Source organism: Uranotaenia lowii, chromosome 3 (genome assembly GCF_029784155.1).
Source record: "Uranotaenia lowii strain MFRU-FL chromosome 3, ASM2978415v1, whole genome shotgun sequence".
In the NCBI taxonomy this organism is placed as follows: Eukaryota; Metazoa; Arthropoda; class Insecta; order Diptera; family Culicidae; genus Uranotaenia; species Uranotaenia lowii.
Window position 1 is genome coordinate 196,323,169 of NC_073693.1, and position 17,512 is coordinate 196,340,680.

The 17,512-nt window shown below is 33.6% G+C and overlaps 1 protein-coding gene across 1 annotated transcript in view; it reads left to right on the forward strand.

The window, feature by feature from the left end:
* Nucleotides 1-17,512, forward strand: part of LOC129752985 (uncharacterized) — a 157,896-nt gene that overhangs the window by 125,339 nt on the left and 15,045 nt on the right. Inside the window, exons 7-10 of the mRNA XM_055748776.1 lie at nt 4,395-4,932; nt 5,005-5,122; nt 5,270-5,421; nt 5,586-5,771. Of these exons, the coding sequence (XP_055604751.1) occupies nt 4,395-4,932; nt 5,005-5,122; nt 5,270-5,421; nt 5,586-5,771 (994 nt within the window). The remainder of the gene's footprint in view (nt 1-4,394; nt 4,933-5,004; nt 5,123-5,269; nt 5,422-5,585; nt 5,772-17,512) is intronic.

Consider the following 17,512-nt stretch of genomic DNA (forward strand, 5'->3'; position numbering starts at 1 on the left):
TAATCTCACAAAAAATTGTTTTAAACGGAATATCGATTTTCCTAATTTTTAAAAGCTTAAATGAGGACAAACATTTCTACTCCAGATTGCATCACGATAATCGTTTTAACAAAAAAGTTACAGCGGTTCCTAGTATTAACTGATTTTCTTTATCAGTGATTTATTGAAGTGCGTTTATTTGGGAGGGTGTCGTGCTCTTTATTAGTGAGCTTTTTTAATAAAATACCCTCAAGTGTTTCCACAATCAGAATATCCAAAGATAATGGATTCAAATGAATTCAAATTATTCCAGATAATTCTAACATTTTCAGAAAATTTTACCCTCTCAGACTGCTGACAGGATTTGCTAGCTGATTTTAAAATTTTAGCGTTAGAAGATATTTTTATGCAATTTTTTTTCTTCGTCCATCGTTTTAGCTATCTTATTCCACCAGGTCTTTATCTGATTGATGTTTTTGACAACCTTTCTTTTTGCCTTGCCTCCTCTTCATGACTGCCCAGTTTTTCTCAATAGGGCGGAACTGGGGGCAGTTGGGTGGGTGAAGTTTTTTGGAACAAACTGGACCCCTTTCTCTGCATACCATTCTTGAACGACTTTGCTGTTATGACAGCTCGCAAATCTGGCCAAAACATTACGGGATGGTTGTGGGATCGAATGTGAACGGCAAAATTCGTTTTTGGTGACACTCTTTGTCCGACGTCATTTTAATATTTGTAACGAAAACATTTGTTTTTTTTTTGCCACAGCTGCCAATGGCCTAAAAAATCATAAATTTTCTTGCAAATTTATCGACAAAAACAAATTTAAATTTGGCTGGAACATCCCTCCGAGCCGTTGCCAAGTAAAATTTTTGACCTGAAATTTGCTTGAAGTCAGCCTCGACATAGGTTTCATCGTCCATCAGAAGACACCCGTCGAACTTGTTGAGCACCTGGTCGTATAGCTTCCAAGCACGGATTTTGTCCACACTATTCCATTTTATGGTCCGATTTGACTGTTTGCTAGCTCGAAACGACTTGATTTTTTCCCGGAGTCAAATTCTTCTCATGGTACTATGGGCAGCAGCGAATTTTCTGGACAAATCACGGTCCGACAGATTGGAATTCCTCTGATTCGTCTTCAAAATCTCACCACGTAGTTTCCAATCGACAGTTCCACTCCGACGATTGGCTTGAGGTTTCCGAACGTCTTCAATGTTTCTTTATATCGTTTTATAACGGAGCGATTTCAGCAAGCCTAGATGCAGACCACAATGGATTTTCCAAATAACTGTGCACAATTTTTCCCTTCTTTCGGTTTCCATGTTGGTTATGTTCAAAATACAGTCGATTTGCGGAATGTCAAAAATTCAAACGGGAAGCTGATAAAATCCCCGACACGTGGGCGCGAAGAACTTTCAAATCCGTCCACCATCTTTGGCACCAGTTTACTTTTCAGCGCATTTTGGTTTTTTGCATGGGTGTATTTGACGTGTTCCATTCATACTGCAAAAGCAAGTTCACTCGTGTTGGAAGAAAGTGGTAGAAATTTTTACACTTCAAGCACATTTTGAAAATTTTACAATGTCATTTTTTATCAAGATCAGCGGACGTCAATTTTCTTTACAACACTATGTGTATTTTCGCATGCTGAGATGCAAAAATAGTTGGATTTTTATCAGATAAGCCTAAAGTAGAAACAGAGTTGTAAAGAAATTTGACGGCAGCACACTGTGATCCAAAAGGGCTAAAAGTGGAACTTTTTTCGTAGTGCCTTTGTCCTTCACCTTATCTCTTAAGTGTCTTCAGAACATTTGCTTCTTCAAACATGCTTCATAACTTGAAAGCATCAAAAGTTAGTCAAAGTCCACTATAACAAAACTGAAAACTCTAACTTTTTAATTTCAATAGATAGAGTTTTACTTTATACTACAAAGTTGTAGAATAGATGAAAATACGAAACTTTGTTGAATACATCAAAACTCTATCTCTTTTCAGAGCAGAGCTATAATGGTTTTATTTTGAAAGTTATTTAAAAGTTAGTTTTTTAAACTTAACTATAGTTAGATGAGGATTTACATGAATAAGATATTCTGAACATTTATTGGGGCGTATAAATCTCACGTTTTGCTTAAGATTTCAACTGCAAGTGAATTTTTAAAACTGATTGAACGAAATTGAAGCTTGAACTAAGTGCAACAGATTGGTGTTGTTGTCATTTGTCTCCACGCGCTTATATTTGAATACAACTAGTAACAAGCATATATTTGATGTGTTTTACGTGTTTCCATACAAAAAAATGGAAAAATTGATTTCCAGGCTACGCAGATGCTACGCAAAACGAAGGCAGAAGGCTGTTGAAAATAATTTTTGTATGGAAACACGTAAAACACATCAAATATATGCTTGTTGTGTTCATATATAAGCTCGTGAAGACAAATGACAACTACACCAATTTATTGCACTTAGTTCAAGCTTCAATTTGGTTTATGAGCTTAAAAAATTCTCTTGTACGTTTTTGCAATAAACGCTCGTGAAGTTGAGTGAAAATAAAACCTAAAGTTGCAATAAGTTGGCTAGGAATTGTCGTAGAATGTTGAAATCTTGTGCATAACGTGTGATTTGAACGTGCCAACAAATGTTAAGAACATCTTATTCGTGTAAATCTTCATCTAACTATAGTTAAGTTTAAAAAACTAACTTTTAGATAACTTTCAAAATAAAACCATTATAACTCTGTTCTGAAAAGAGATAGAATTTTGATGTATTCAACAAAGTTTCATATTTTCATCTATTCTACAACTTTGCAGTATAAAGTAAAACTCTATCTATTGAAACAAAAAAGTTGAAATTTTCAATTTTTTATGGTGGACTTTGACTAAATTTTGATGCTTTCAAGTTATGAAGCATGTTTGAAGAAGCAAATGTTCTGAAGACACTTAAGATATGAGATACAAGACAGAGGCGCTATGAAAAAAGTTCCACTTTTAGCCCTTTTGGACCACTGTGCAGCAGTTCTTGAAATATGTTTTGCATTGATAAATATTCAAAATGTGCTACAAGTGTCAAAGTTTCTACCACATTCTTCCAACACGAGTGAACTTGCTCTAAGTGGTATTAAAATGCATCAAGCCTATTTTTTTTCACAATTGCTTATCAATTTAAAAAAGTGTGATTTTCTAAAAATTTCATATATTTATCAGTTATTTCTAAAACTTTTTTCGGAGCCTTTTGTTAGAGTATGTGTCGTTGCAAAAAAAGTTTTAGTAACTTGGCACTCAATTTTTCTCTATGTTTGCTTTTGCAGGATGCCGGAGTTTTGAACGACTAGAGGCTTGCAAGATAGCCCCCTAACCTTTCATTTAATTATCTTAGCCTTCCTGGTCCCTACAATTTGAGATTTATGTTGTGAATTTTATGAATTTAAATAACTCTAGAAGAAAAACAAACTGTAAATGATTGATTTGTTTAAACAAGAAAAACAGCTTGACTTGCTAAAGGGGAGCTAGAATCTCGTAACAACCTGTTTTTCAATTCCTTTCTGTACGCTGTACATTGTGTCACTGATTACTTCATAATTAGGAAAGTATCAAAATTATAAACCATCAAAAACAATTGATTCCTTTTTGATTTACGATATGAAGTTGGAAGGCAGAGCAACATCGTTAAAGGTTTTTAAAGCGATATATGTTTAATATGTGAAGCTGCATATTGATAAGTTCTGAGATGTTTGACGCAAGTTTTCACTTTTTCTCAATCGGGTAGAAAACTTATCGTCCACGAGCATTGTTTTATGCATGCTTTTAATATTTAGAAATGTGTTTGGCTTCATTTTAAGGAAGCACACTTTTGTATGGTCTGATTACTCAATGAAAAACATTTATAATGTTCAGTCTAAAACAAAGGGTTTGTTCTGAATTTCAATTGTGGAGCATCAAACAAAAGGTGATTGTTTTCAGCTTATTGTGTTTAACGTTTTTCAACCAACCCATAACTGATTAAAGAAATAATTATGAGCTCGATACACTCTTATGGGTGCCGCAAAACCAAAAAAATATACCGCCCTGAGCTTTGAGTCTGGAACACATAGCTTTTTGTACCTACATATTGCGTACAAATGTATTAATGTAAAAAAGTACCTTAGCATGAAATCAAAACAACAATCACTACACCACAATCTGTTTCTCTTATCAGATGGCACTCCCAAATTTATTTAGCACATTTTGCCTTATCAACTGTTTATACTTCCTGAATATTTTCGTTACAATAAGCATTACAACTATACAGTTTCTCTTACAAAAACTTTACTTAACACAATGCCATTCATAAATCATGCTCATCCCATCAGAACCCAACTCTCATCAATACGTGACATTGCTGCATGTCTAACCGATGTTTATTTTTATTCCCGACAGAGTTCTACAATGCCCGTCCTGTCGTTACACAACACACATTCCATACCATCGGGATCAGCCAGTTATACCTTAGGATTAAGCGTAGCGCCCGTAGCCTCGTCATACACATTCCCAACCCATTCGGCTACAACTGGTGGACTAGCGACGGTCCTCGGTTCTGTCGGATCATCCGGCGTAGGCACAACGGGTGTATCAGGCCTCACCGGATTACCTCCCGGGCTCGGGGCTGCCGCCGGATTAGGATTAAGTTCAACCAACCCGCTCACCAGCTCGCTGGGCACTAATCTGACCAACTTCAGCACCAGCACGTCCTACTCCACCTATACGAACCCACTGCTAGCATCCGGTGGAATAAGCAGTAAAATCAAACCCCTAGACGAGCTTGACCTGTTGACGCGGTACGGCCAACGAGGTGGAACGCCCTGCTCGCCGATTCCTCCTGCTAGCTGGGGCCTCGATAGCTATTCCGGCATCGACGGTGTCAATCCGGCGTTTATGCACACCCAGAATCGAACGCTGATCGGTATGGAGCTCGATGGTGAGTAGCGTATTGTTGCCGTCTGCAGTTTGCGGTAGCGGTAGATCCTAATAGCTCATTTAACCCTCCCAGCTCGAACGCACGGTTTAACGCTGAACGGTACCGGTGAACCGCAAGTGGACATGTTAGATATACCGGGGAAAGGTAGATGTTGTGTATTTATAGCAAGATTTTCGTATGACCCGCCAGAGTGAGTATACCAGTTTTCATTCATTTTTCTCAGAACTATCGTGTAATATTATGTAAATTAACAGAAGCATCAACTTCTGTAGATATCTGTCAACCGTTGATAACATTATTTTATATTTTTCATCGCTTTTGTTGTGACATCTTGTAGAGTGGAAGGTTCGGAAGGTGAATTGGCGCTATGCGCAGGTGATTATTTGTTAGTCTGGGGCAACGGTGAACCGCAAGGTAGCTATCTGGATGCCGAACTGTTAGATGGTAGAAGAGGCCTAGTGCCTGCGTCCTTCGTGCAAAGACTCGTAGGTTAGTCCAATCATTCCCTCCACCATATGGCATGTAATATTTTGACTTCGAGAAAAAAAAAAACCTATTTAAAGTTGTAGCTTATTAAAGAGAAAAAAAACTCATTTTCATTAATTTTTGTTTTATCTCATTTTTCTTCGACAATAATCATCTTCCGAAAACAGGCGATGATTTGTTAGAATTCCATCAAGCCGTTGTGTCGACGTTGCGAGATGCTGACGATGCCCCTATTACTTTGGACCCTGCGCCCTCGATGAATCCGATGATCCCACACACGACCGAAGACTTAGCGCGTATTAGTGAAGCCCACACCGACGTAGGTCAAGAGTTTGACGACGAAGCCGACACAGGTAGGAGCGTGCCCGAAACAGGTTGTGTTACCTTGATCTGTGTCTGCTTGATCTCCTCCTCTGACTGTCCCATTTTTTGGCTCTGTTCCCTCCGTGGTACTCGAGGAACCTCATGGTGCTTTGCTCCGTGTGTGGTGTTGTTTGATAAAATCTGATAAAAAAAAAAGAATACAAAAACGTTTCAAAACTAGTTATAACACTGCACATATTTATGAGGGTGTGTTGAAGGATATTTTTATAATTGCTTTAAGTGACAAAATGATAATTTTTCAAATAAACATCATCAGAATGATTGTCTCTTCTCTCTTCTTATCATTTGTTCATTCCATGACGAGTCTTATTCATCCGTAATCTTTTGTCAGAAGCTAAATCACCAGAATGCAATTAAGTCCACTAGGACTACAATCAATTACACCCCATGAACCTTTGCTGCTGAAACTGGAAAATAATAAATTGAACCGAAAAGTAGCACAAAAAACAGTGGCTCGGCCACCCGCCTTTTTATCAGAAAGCACCAATAAAAGTCACAATTATAAAGCATAGCAATATGAGGCTCTTCTCCCCATGATTCATTGTCTTTCCAAAAAAAAATCTACTATGTGCTGTCCACTTCCTAAAACCGCCAAACAATATGAATGTATTGCCAACAAAACTTCACCATGAGAAAGCACTGCGAATGACATATACACACAAGCGCACGATAAAACTCACAACAAAAAAGAAATACAACTGTGCAACTAACGAAGGACATAGTGACATGCTGCTGCACAGAGAACGGGTAACACACAATGCCCAGTGGGTAAAAAGTAATGAAACCCAGCGGCCAAAGTATACGAGGGAAGACGATCTTCCCACTGGCGACACTGTCACAATAAGGGGGGGAAATAACACAGAAAATATGCGTATGAATTTATGGAGAGCGTTTGCCTGCCATTTTTGGTAAAATTATGTTTCAGACATAAGACATTACTCTTTCCCATGACGTTCCATTGCAACCACAAACGGAAATTTCATGTAACCCAAAAAAGGAAAAACCAGAAATTTGAAAACAGAAAAGAAACACGGGATGGATGGATGTCACTGAAATGAATGAATGGAATATCAATACGAATTCAATACGAATCAATCAAACACGAATTGAAAGTTCAAACCAGAAAACTTTACTAATTTGTTTTATTTCTGCAACAAAAAATGTTTATGCAACGAAAGATTTCTTCAGAATTTCGTTGTGGAACAAAAGATTTTTTTAATTATTAAGATTTTTTTATAGATTATTAACTTTGAAATTTAAATTTGTATTCATTCCGAAGCCTGTAATTCTTAAGAATTCTGAACTCTAAATTCTCAATTTGAGTACTAGACAAAGTTACAAACACTTCGTTACAGAATTTTGAAAGAGGCGCATGTACCAAATGTAAACGAATCGCTAGGTGAAATAGTACAATCAAAGTCCTACGTCGGGTAACGGACTTATTTTAGGCCAGGTACATATTTTTGACTACCTTGCAACTATTTTCCAATATTTCACTCATAAGTCAAGTTGATCATAGAAAATTTGAACTGATATAGTTGAAGCTCCTTCCTATTATTCTAATCATATCTAATATTCCATTTCAATAAGCTGATAAGGGATAGAAAATTAAAAATAAAGTTTTAATTTATCACAGTTGGGGCGAAACAAATAAAATATGTAAACTTTACAATCCATATAGCAGGTGTTTGACAAACTTACAGAAAAAAAAGCATTACAAATCTGGAAATGGATCTATTTTTTGAAAACAGTTATTTTGGTTGCTTAAAAAAACTATTGACATTAGTATCAACCATTAAGACTTGATTTTTGAGTAAAATTTGATCCTAAGATAAGTTGAAGTGATGAAATAAACGACAACGACAACAAATCGACAAATATGTACCTAGTTCATTTTTTGTATAAATTGAAATACCTCAGTTATTTGAGGAATAACTTGGACGAAAATTATGTTAAATTATAGCTATGAGACATTTCTTTTATCTATGTTTTAAAACTGAAGAAAAAACTGTTTAAAAACTTAAACCGAAAAAGCACTGAAAATGTAGTTTTTCCGCCCCTGTAATTATGCAATTTATGAAAAAAAAAACTCTTTAAATTTTTCACAACGTAAAGTATTTTCGTAAAACAAATCTTGTTTGTAATCATAAAAGTATACTTTTGTGAATTTTTCAAAGATTTTTTTTTTAATTTGAGAGGATTTAAGTCGCTTGAATCTATGTAGGTACGATACAGTACTAAAGCCAAACCAAATCGAATAGGGCTTTGGAAGAAAAGGTAAATCAATTATTGTCGCAGAGCTAATGATAAAAGACTTCCTTAAATTATCATTGATTTGCCTGAGTTGTTTTGCGTTTTAAAATTCAATCCTGAAGTTAAACCAACTGACCACAGAAAATTGATCAGTATTTTACACTGCACGACAAAATTCGTGGAGATTGTAAGAGTGCTTTCGGAATTTCCTAAACATTAGAAACGAACTGTATAAATGGAGGAGTTTTCAGTTGATAGATACCTTCTTCTCATCATAAATTTTAGTTTGACAGCATAATTGTACAAACAAATAACAGATGGTTGTGTGTAGTACGAAATACCCAACAAACAAGTGTAGAAAGAGGTTGAGAAAAAGTTGAAAATAATTGGTAACAAAAGAATAAACCTGAACGAAACATGACTACGAGAGTAAAAATAAAAAGGTTTACTGAATTATACGCGTAAACCAATTGCTGAGGAAATTGTATCAAAACTCGAAAAAATATCTAAATTCGTTTAAAGGTGGTCCAAAATAGGCCCCGAGTGTGGTCCAAAATAGAAACATGGTGGTAAAAAATACCGACCAGAGTAACGATCAAATAAACGAATTTTTAGGCTTAAATCTAGTTGCATTGCAACAAACGACGATTTGATTCGATTGGAAAAGCCTTGATCTTTGTAATGAATGTATAAAGCAGTAAAAAATTGTAATATATACTTTTTCAATTCAAGAAATAGCATCGCCACTTCCCAAAGCGGTCCGAAATATGCCCGTTACCCTAAAATGATGCTTTTGGTGTGATCTAAAGATCATACTAACATTAACTCTGTAGCACAAAAGAAAAAGTTACTCTTAACAGTCATTGGTCTGTTCGTTTCGAAATTCAAGTTTTATATTTGACTAGCTGACCCGGTGTGCTTTGCTACACCTTCCAAAAATTATTTAAATTTGTGGTCCCTAGTTACTTAACTTTTTATTTATTTGCACAAAATTCTAAAGTAAATTTCGATATCATTAAAATGTTTTTTTAAAATAAAATTGCAACGTTTTATTTTGAAATCTTAATTAATTTTATTTTAAATCCGTGTTTTAATCCTTTGTATGACTCTGGTTTACTTTGCTTCATAAGTTTATAGCTTATGCCAATTTTTTTTTTATATATGGGATCTTCGCTGTCCCTCTGTTTGTAGAGAGAGTTTCAAACTATCCTAGAAAAATTTTCTATAAAAAAATTACATCATTGGACACTCCATCATTCCTTTAACCCTTATGGAAAAAAAGGAATCTCATAAAATCAGAAAAACACTTTTTGTATATCAATACGATTCCATATCATATATGGCGTCATTCTCGATAAGCTCTCGAGCTATTCAAAAAATGGGTGAACCTCTCCCCATTTTATATTTCCCCTCTGGCAGGAAAAGGGGGTCTCAAACAATCGAAGCAACATTACCCGTACACAAATATGTTTCCATGCAAATTTGGTTCCATTTTCTCGATTAGTTAACAAAATTTAAAAAAAAATGTATGAGTGACCCTCTTCCCATAATATCGTTCCACTGAATGAAGAGAGGGATTCCAAACCACCGAAAAAACATTTCTTGTACTCGATTACCCACCCATGCCAAATTTGGTTTCGTTTGTTTTATTAGCTGTCGAGTTGTGCCATAAAATTTGTATCGGAGCCCCTCTTGCTGCCTATCATCCCCTACCTGGAAGGAGGGGATCAAGATCAAAAAATTTCGTGTATTCAAATACATTCCCATGCTCAATTCTGATCTATTTGCTCGGTTGTTAGATTGTTCCCATGTCATATTTTTTCCATTTGTTACAAACCAAATTTCGTTTCATTTGCTGGGTAAGTTCCCGAGTGATGTAAGGATTGTATGGAAGCACCCTCCTCCCTTAAGATTTTACAACTTGAAGAACGGAGGGTTCTCAAAACATCATGTAAAAAATTCCATAGATACCTTCCCACACCAAATTTGGTTCCATTTGGTTAATTAACTATCCAATTATGCTGAGAATTGTGAAGAAGCCCCCCCCCCCCCTCACTTTCTATCTCCTCACTGGAAGGAGGACAGGGTAGCAAATATTCAAAGAACTATTTATCATACCTAAATAAACTTCCAAGCCAAATTTGGTTTCATTTCATCGAATAGTTTTTAAGTTATGGAATTAAAAAGGTATGAAAGCCCCCTCCTTCCTTCTTGTATCTTCACTGGAAGGAGGGAGGGATCTGAAATAATCATGAAACCATTCCTCGTATTCCTCTACCCTCCCATGCCAAATTTGGCTTGATTAGTTCTAAAGTTATGTAAAAAATTGTAAGGAAGGCCCCTTCCTTCTTCCTAACTCCTCACTGGAAGGAGAGAGGGGCACCAAATATTCTTAGAAACATTCCTCGTACCCAAGTACCCTCCCATGCCAAATTTGATACCATTTGCTTGATTGGTTTTCGAGTTATGCAAAAAATTGTCTTTTATTTGGGAAGCCCCTCCCCCCGTGCATGAGAAAGGGAGGGGTCTCAGACCATAATAGGAACCTTCTTCTGCCTCCAATACCCCCACCTGCCAAGTTTTACGCAAATCGGATCAGTAGTTTTCGAGTCTATAGGGAACAGACAGACAGACAGACAGACAGACAGACAGACAGAAATCCATTTTTATATATATAGATTTCAAAACCCATTTTGTTTTTGATTTCTTAATAAGGCTTGGGATATGAAATACGAACATCGCCATGACTCTATGCTGTGACGATATCATGAATGACCCTTTTTTTTTCTCTTGAAGACAAAGTGGTTGTAAATCTACAATTTTGAAATATGAGAGCAAATTATAACTGGAAATCGTTATTGAATCCCTTTTTATTAAAATCTTTGTTCTGAATCTTTCACAAATATCGTAAAATTAACTATTTTGTGTGATCCTAAAAGTCGCTATGAATTTTCTTTAATTGAAATTATAATTTAATTTTAAAGCCATTAAAAATTTCCAAACTGTCTTTGTTCTATGTTTAATTTTCATAATCAGATAGTTTTGATTAATGTTTAAATCTGTAAATTTGATAAAACGATTGATATAATTTTAAAATTTCGTTCTGAATTAAGCCTATAAAATTCTCATAGTGGATTTAATTTGACAAAAATGTTTGAAATTCTTTCACTGAACTTTTGCATCAGATTTATCAACGAATTTGAATCTCATTATTTTGTTTTATTCAATATTCTATACCAGTATTTATAGTTAACTAGCTGATCCCGTACGAACTTCGCTTGGCTAAAAACTGTGATAAGATTAGATGTTATTGTTTGAATAAAATAAGTGTATCCTTATTGATAAGATAAGAACCCAATTTACAAACGACATAACAGTTTCTTTTCGAATCCCGTTGTTCAATAAAAATTATCTCTTTTCAATAATCCAGTATCAAACACATACAATCATATTGATTTTATAATTACATCCCTGAGCATAAATTTTCAAATCGATTTTATGCTTTTTGATGCCATTTTCAACAGTCAATATGGATGACACATTTTCCTGAACTTGAAACTTATTATGCAGCATCAAAAACCTTTTCGTTCCTTTTAACCGGAGTGTGCAAATATTTACATTGATCGAAATTTTGCCAATTTTCTTTTTTAAACTTGATACCTTGATGAAATGAGCTAATTTCTATAAATTTTTTGTTAATTGTTTTCTTTATCTTGTTAAGAACTCCAAAAAAAAATCAACTTTTTACGTATTTGTGGCACTAAACTATCTTTTGCTCCCTTAATAATGCATCAGGCTTCATCACTAATAATATCGATTTTATAATTTTTTAATAGACTATTATTCTCAAAAGTGGGCTTTAAATTTTTGACACTACGATCTACGTTAAAAATGTTCAGCAAGCAATTTCACTCTAATCAAAAATCTCCAGTTTGCATTGTTTTAACTTATTTTTTGCGCAAAATGTTCCAAAGCTTGTTAATCAAACAATTCATACTGATGAAAACTTTTTGACAAGCAATTGTCAAGAGCCACAGCTAAGAGAAGTTATTAAAACTTGAGAAAACTGGAAATGAGCCTTAGTGATTTTCCAAATTTTCAAAAATCAGTCAATAAATGGGATCGTAAATATCTGGCAAAAAACGTTTATTTTTTGTAGGTTTGTATATGTACCGAATAGTGGTATTCGGCGAACGGCCGAATACCGAATAGCGACTTTTCAACTATTCTGCCGAACGAATATTCGGTCGATTATTCTATTGAGTTTTTAATGAAAAAACAAAAGCGATTATTTCAATTTCTTCTGTTTCTTCCATTTGAATGTCCCTCGTGTTTTGAGCCAATTATTTTAAACCAGGAAGAGCATCAGATGACTTGTCGCTTCTAGGGCGTTTATCAACAAGGATATTAGGTTCCTGTGAAATCTGGGACAAAACATGTCGAAACAGGCGCCAAGCAATATGAAATTGCATATTTGATATCGAATTAGATGAAGATTGAAGTTGAGTTAGAAAGTCACATAGTCGGTAAATATAGGACGATTTTCGAAAAAAAAAATAAAAAAAAGGCCAAATCTGAACGAGATCTAGGTTTAATTCTTAAACATACAAGAGGAAAAAACATGAAATTTAAAGTTTTCATTGTATCACAGCAGTCGTGTAAAAATCGTTTCGAAGGTTTAAACATAAATTTATGTTCATTCTGAAATTTATTAAAAAATAGTTCATGAATACAAAATTTTAAAAGGGGAATTTTAGATTTTTTTAAATTTAGCAAATAATCTGAATAAACTTGGGCAAAATCCGGAAAGTTTAAAACTGGGCATCCCGGGAAGTTTTAACTTATCTCGAATTCATTATTGGATGTATAGGCAAGTGTGAACATGTAAACAAAAAACTGGAATAAACGATAATCAAAGTATAAAGCGATATTCGTATTCGTCAGCATTCTCCTGTACGATCTACAGTGAATGGTATACAGATATCCCTAAAATATTTTTTTAAACCATAAGTATTTGATGATTGTTTAGCTCTTTCAACATTTATCTAGGATATTTAAAAAAAATTACTAAAATCTTATGAAATTATTTTATCGGCTATATCGGTGAAATTTTATATTCTTTGAGAAAGAATATTTAAGAATTGAAGGAATATAGACGGATAGAAGATTAGAATAAGGTGAAAGATGTTGAAAATGAGCGGAAGGGTAATTTTAATTTGAAAAACTTGTCATCACATTTCATCGTTTTGTTCCTCACGGGCCTATTACCTTGCAGTGGTAGATACGGGAAAGCGGAAACTTGCAGTACGAACGTATTGCAAGTTTCCGCTTGTGGGACGAACCACGCTAGGCCTACTATTGTACCACACAATAGCTACAAATCTATCCCGTATCTACCACTGCAAGGTAGTAGGCCCGTGAGGAACAAAACGATGAAATGTGATGAAAAGTTTTTCAAATTAAAATTACCCTTCCGCTCATTTTCAACATCTTTCACCTTATTCTAATCTTCTATCCGTCTAAGGCTATGATCATTTAGTATCCGGGCAGTTACAATCGTCTGTATTTTAAAAACTATTCATTTGATCGTAAAACTTTCTATGGAGGAAATGAAGGTGTCAATACGGCATTTAATGTAAAAATATTTAAAAAAATATTTATCAGTGATTTCAAGAAATACTCTTACTTTTTCATAAAATCTCTTTTTTATCTTTGCACACTTTTTTAAGTCATGTATTGACCTATTATTTTCACCACAGAAGCAAAATTTTTGCAAAATCATCATATTTTACACAAACTCACCTGGAAAAAGCAATTGGAATCTGGCTGGAACCTTTTCATGAGTAGGCATCTCGAAGAATTTGATCCCTTAAATCCGGTTTTCACAAAAATTTCTTTGTTCATCAGAACACATCTGTCACATTGCGCAAAAATCGATTGCACAGATTGCGATCTATTGAACTGCTCACAACTAGTTATCTACATGGTGTCTACTATAGTAGACTATAGTCAGGCATCATTTTTTGCCTGCCGAAAATGGATTAATTGCATTATTTAAGGGGTCTGCATTCAGTTATCCCCAATAACCATAGTTTTCTTACCCATATTTGAGATCAAGGGTATCACGCCGATGCTTGGTTTGAACTTCGTGAGCATCCTAGAGTGGCTCCTTATACTTCTTAACCATTTGGTCCAAAAAAAATCAGAAAAAATCAACAGTTCATGAGTTTTCAAGTCGACAATGAAGAATTTTTGAGGCGCAAAATGCGCAAAAGGCTCAAATTTGTGCAAAATTATTTTTACCATGTTTTTTTGCATCGTAAATATCTCAAACACACGTTAACTTAAAAATCTGGCAAAAATAGACGAGATAGTACTTTTCCTATCCAACACAATACTGCTAAAGTTTTGCATATCCTATCTGTAGTAATGTAGCTATCACCGAAATGAAGTGCCCGGATACTAAATGATCATAGCCTTATATTTCTTTCAATTCTTAAATATTCTTTCTCAAAGAATATAAAATTTCACCGATATAGCCGATAAAATAATTTCATAAAATAAATTTACGGTAATTAGCTCTTCATTTCAAAAATTTCTAAAATCTTTTAAAAAATTTGACAAGTCTGTAATTGTAAAAATTTAAAAGATAAATATTCGGCCGAATACTTAGCTCAACTATTCGGTGTGTCGAATATTCGGCTTAACGGTTTTTTGGCGATATTCGGCCGACCGAATATTCGGTACATCTCTAGTTTGTATACTTGTAGGTTTGTAATTTGAAAAATTTTAAATCAAAGAAAAATAGTGAAAACTTTTAACAAATTTCCTCAATAGATATACTTATTACGATATCCTTTTATAAAACAATTTGCGAATCTTAGATGTTCACTGCAAAAAAAGATAATTTTCATAATTTCTACATTTGGCAGTTTAAAAATTATTACTTTAAGAATTCTTTAAACAAGTTTCCGATATAAATGTCATTTCATAAATGAAAATTAAAAACACATTTTCGTAAAAGACAATTTTAAAAAATCTTCAAGTTATCCACAATATTTTAACTGGGAATCTTCATATCAGGGTAAGACCGTCACCAAAATTTTAATGATTCTCATTCTACAACGATTCTAAAACAATTATTTGAGAAAAATGTTTGTTAATAATTGCTATGAAAGTGAAAAGTCGTATGTTTTCTTCATGCTCTCAATATTCTCAAACTTTTTTTTTACAATGTAAAATAAAATATATCGAATAAAGAGTGAATTTATGTTAGTTAAAACTATTTCAATATTTTAGTGAAAATTCATAATCAATTGCAATTGAAATAACCAAACTTTCAGATTCAGAGTGAATTTTTAAACCTAAATTATTAGGCTGGATTTCTACTCAAAATTTTAAATATTATTGTGTAGATGAGCTAAACACAGTATTTATCGGCGAAATAATTGGTGTGAATCCTGAAATCCAGCCTTGTTGGTCAAAAATTAGAAAAAATGTCTTTTGAATGAACAACTTGAATTGCCTTGTTTCCGAAAAAATAGTAGGAGATGATGGAATAGTTTTATCTCAACTGGAAAAAATTAAAACATAGGCAAATTTTTGGAGCCTATGTTTTAAAAACTGAGTTTGGAAATACATTTTTGAACTCGATTTCAGATTTTATCCATCCACCTCTAGTTTCATAAGTAATATTTACAATATTTTTTCATTAATTGAATAGAAATCATTAGAGAAGTACCGAATAGTACGAACGGCCGAATACCGACTATTGGTCCTTTTCAACTATTCGGTGAAAAAATATTCTGAACATGAAAAATCGTAAATAAGCTTTAAATGTGTTCAAAAGTACCGTCTGCATAAAACCGAATAATCTGCACAAAATACTATTGTGAGTAATATTTTAAAAGTGATGAAAGAATTGATGAAAATATATTTCACATTTTGCATAGAAAATATGCTTGAACAACTGCACTCACATAGGAACATATGCAGATAATGGGAGCCTCTTACAGATTTGGATCAAAGGACTAATCAAAGTAGATGAAAAACACATAATTTTTTCGTGCTTTGTATAGAATTTGAAGCAAAACTGATATCAGGTTCAACCAATAATCTAAGTTTCACATTTTTAATGTGATTTTTTATTATCATAAAAAAACCCATAATTTAAATTAATTTTCATTTTTAAACCATAATTTGGTCTCAGAACAACTTTAACGTAATCATTTCTTACTTAATTAACTTAATGTTGGAAGTATTAAAATTTGATTTTTTAAATAAAAAACTATTGATCCTTATTGAAACATTTTAATTGCGATAACGGCTCAAAATGTATGAGGCCCTTCGAGCCAAAGGAGTTCAAGTGCATAAAAGCTAAGAAGACGTAAAGACGTAAAATATCACCATAACAGAGCCTTGGAAAAAAATTAATGAATTATTAAAAAAAAAAAGAAACTTATTTCGAGAAAACATATTTTTAGTTTGATGTCTTGGGCCATTTTCCATATATTCATCTAAAATTTTTATTTCTTTTTCAAACGTAAAAGTTGGTAAATTAAAATTCTTTATATCTGAAAAATTACCAAATATAGTTTGAATTATGAAGAATCGTTTTATATCAATAAATCATAATCGATCATTTTTGCTACGTCGAGGCAAATACAATTAAAACTCATTTTTTCTAAACGTTTCTAAATGAGAAATTATTTAATTTTGTTTTTCTGAAATTTAAATGTATCCTTTTAATTTAAATTGTCTAGAAAGTTTCGATATCTTTAATTCCGAAATATAACTTTTCAGATTAGAGATACGTTATTTGATGACAGAGATACGCACGAAATTAAATTGCATGTTTCGCATTATCCCAAACTTTTTGCTGATATACCATACTTAGGGGTGAGCCCGAACTTTTGATCGACAACCTTATTAGCTATTTTATCTGTTTGAAGCACTATGCTAATTTTTAGAACAAATTTTTTTAAAAAAATGTTTTGACATTTATGAAAAAAGATTCAAATGCAAATTGAATTTTAAAATTCGGTCCACCCAACCCTGAACTGATCGGTTTGAAATATAAAAAACGCTTTTTTGGAAATTTTCCAACTTAAAGCCAAGTTTAAGTCATATTAAGTTAACATATTCATTTTGCCAAAAACATACGAAAAAGGTTTTGGTCATCTACTTTAGAATGAGATAAAAAAAATGCAATATGTTATAAGATGACTGAGATATGACCAAACCAATTTTCTTGTTTTTGAGGGGGTGATCCCAAACTTATGGCCGGTAGCGTAGATTGTCAGCATATTCTAATTCAACGCTGTAAGTACCTCAACAAAAGTTGTTAGGTGAAATTCGTTCCAATGAATTGCAAGTTACAGCTGTTTCAGTTTGTAGGACCGACTTTTTTTCAATTTTAAGCTATTAAGTGATTAATAAATATTTTATTGAGCAAACA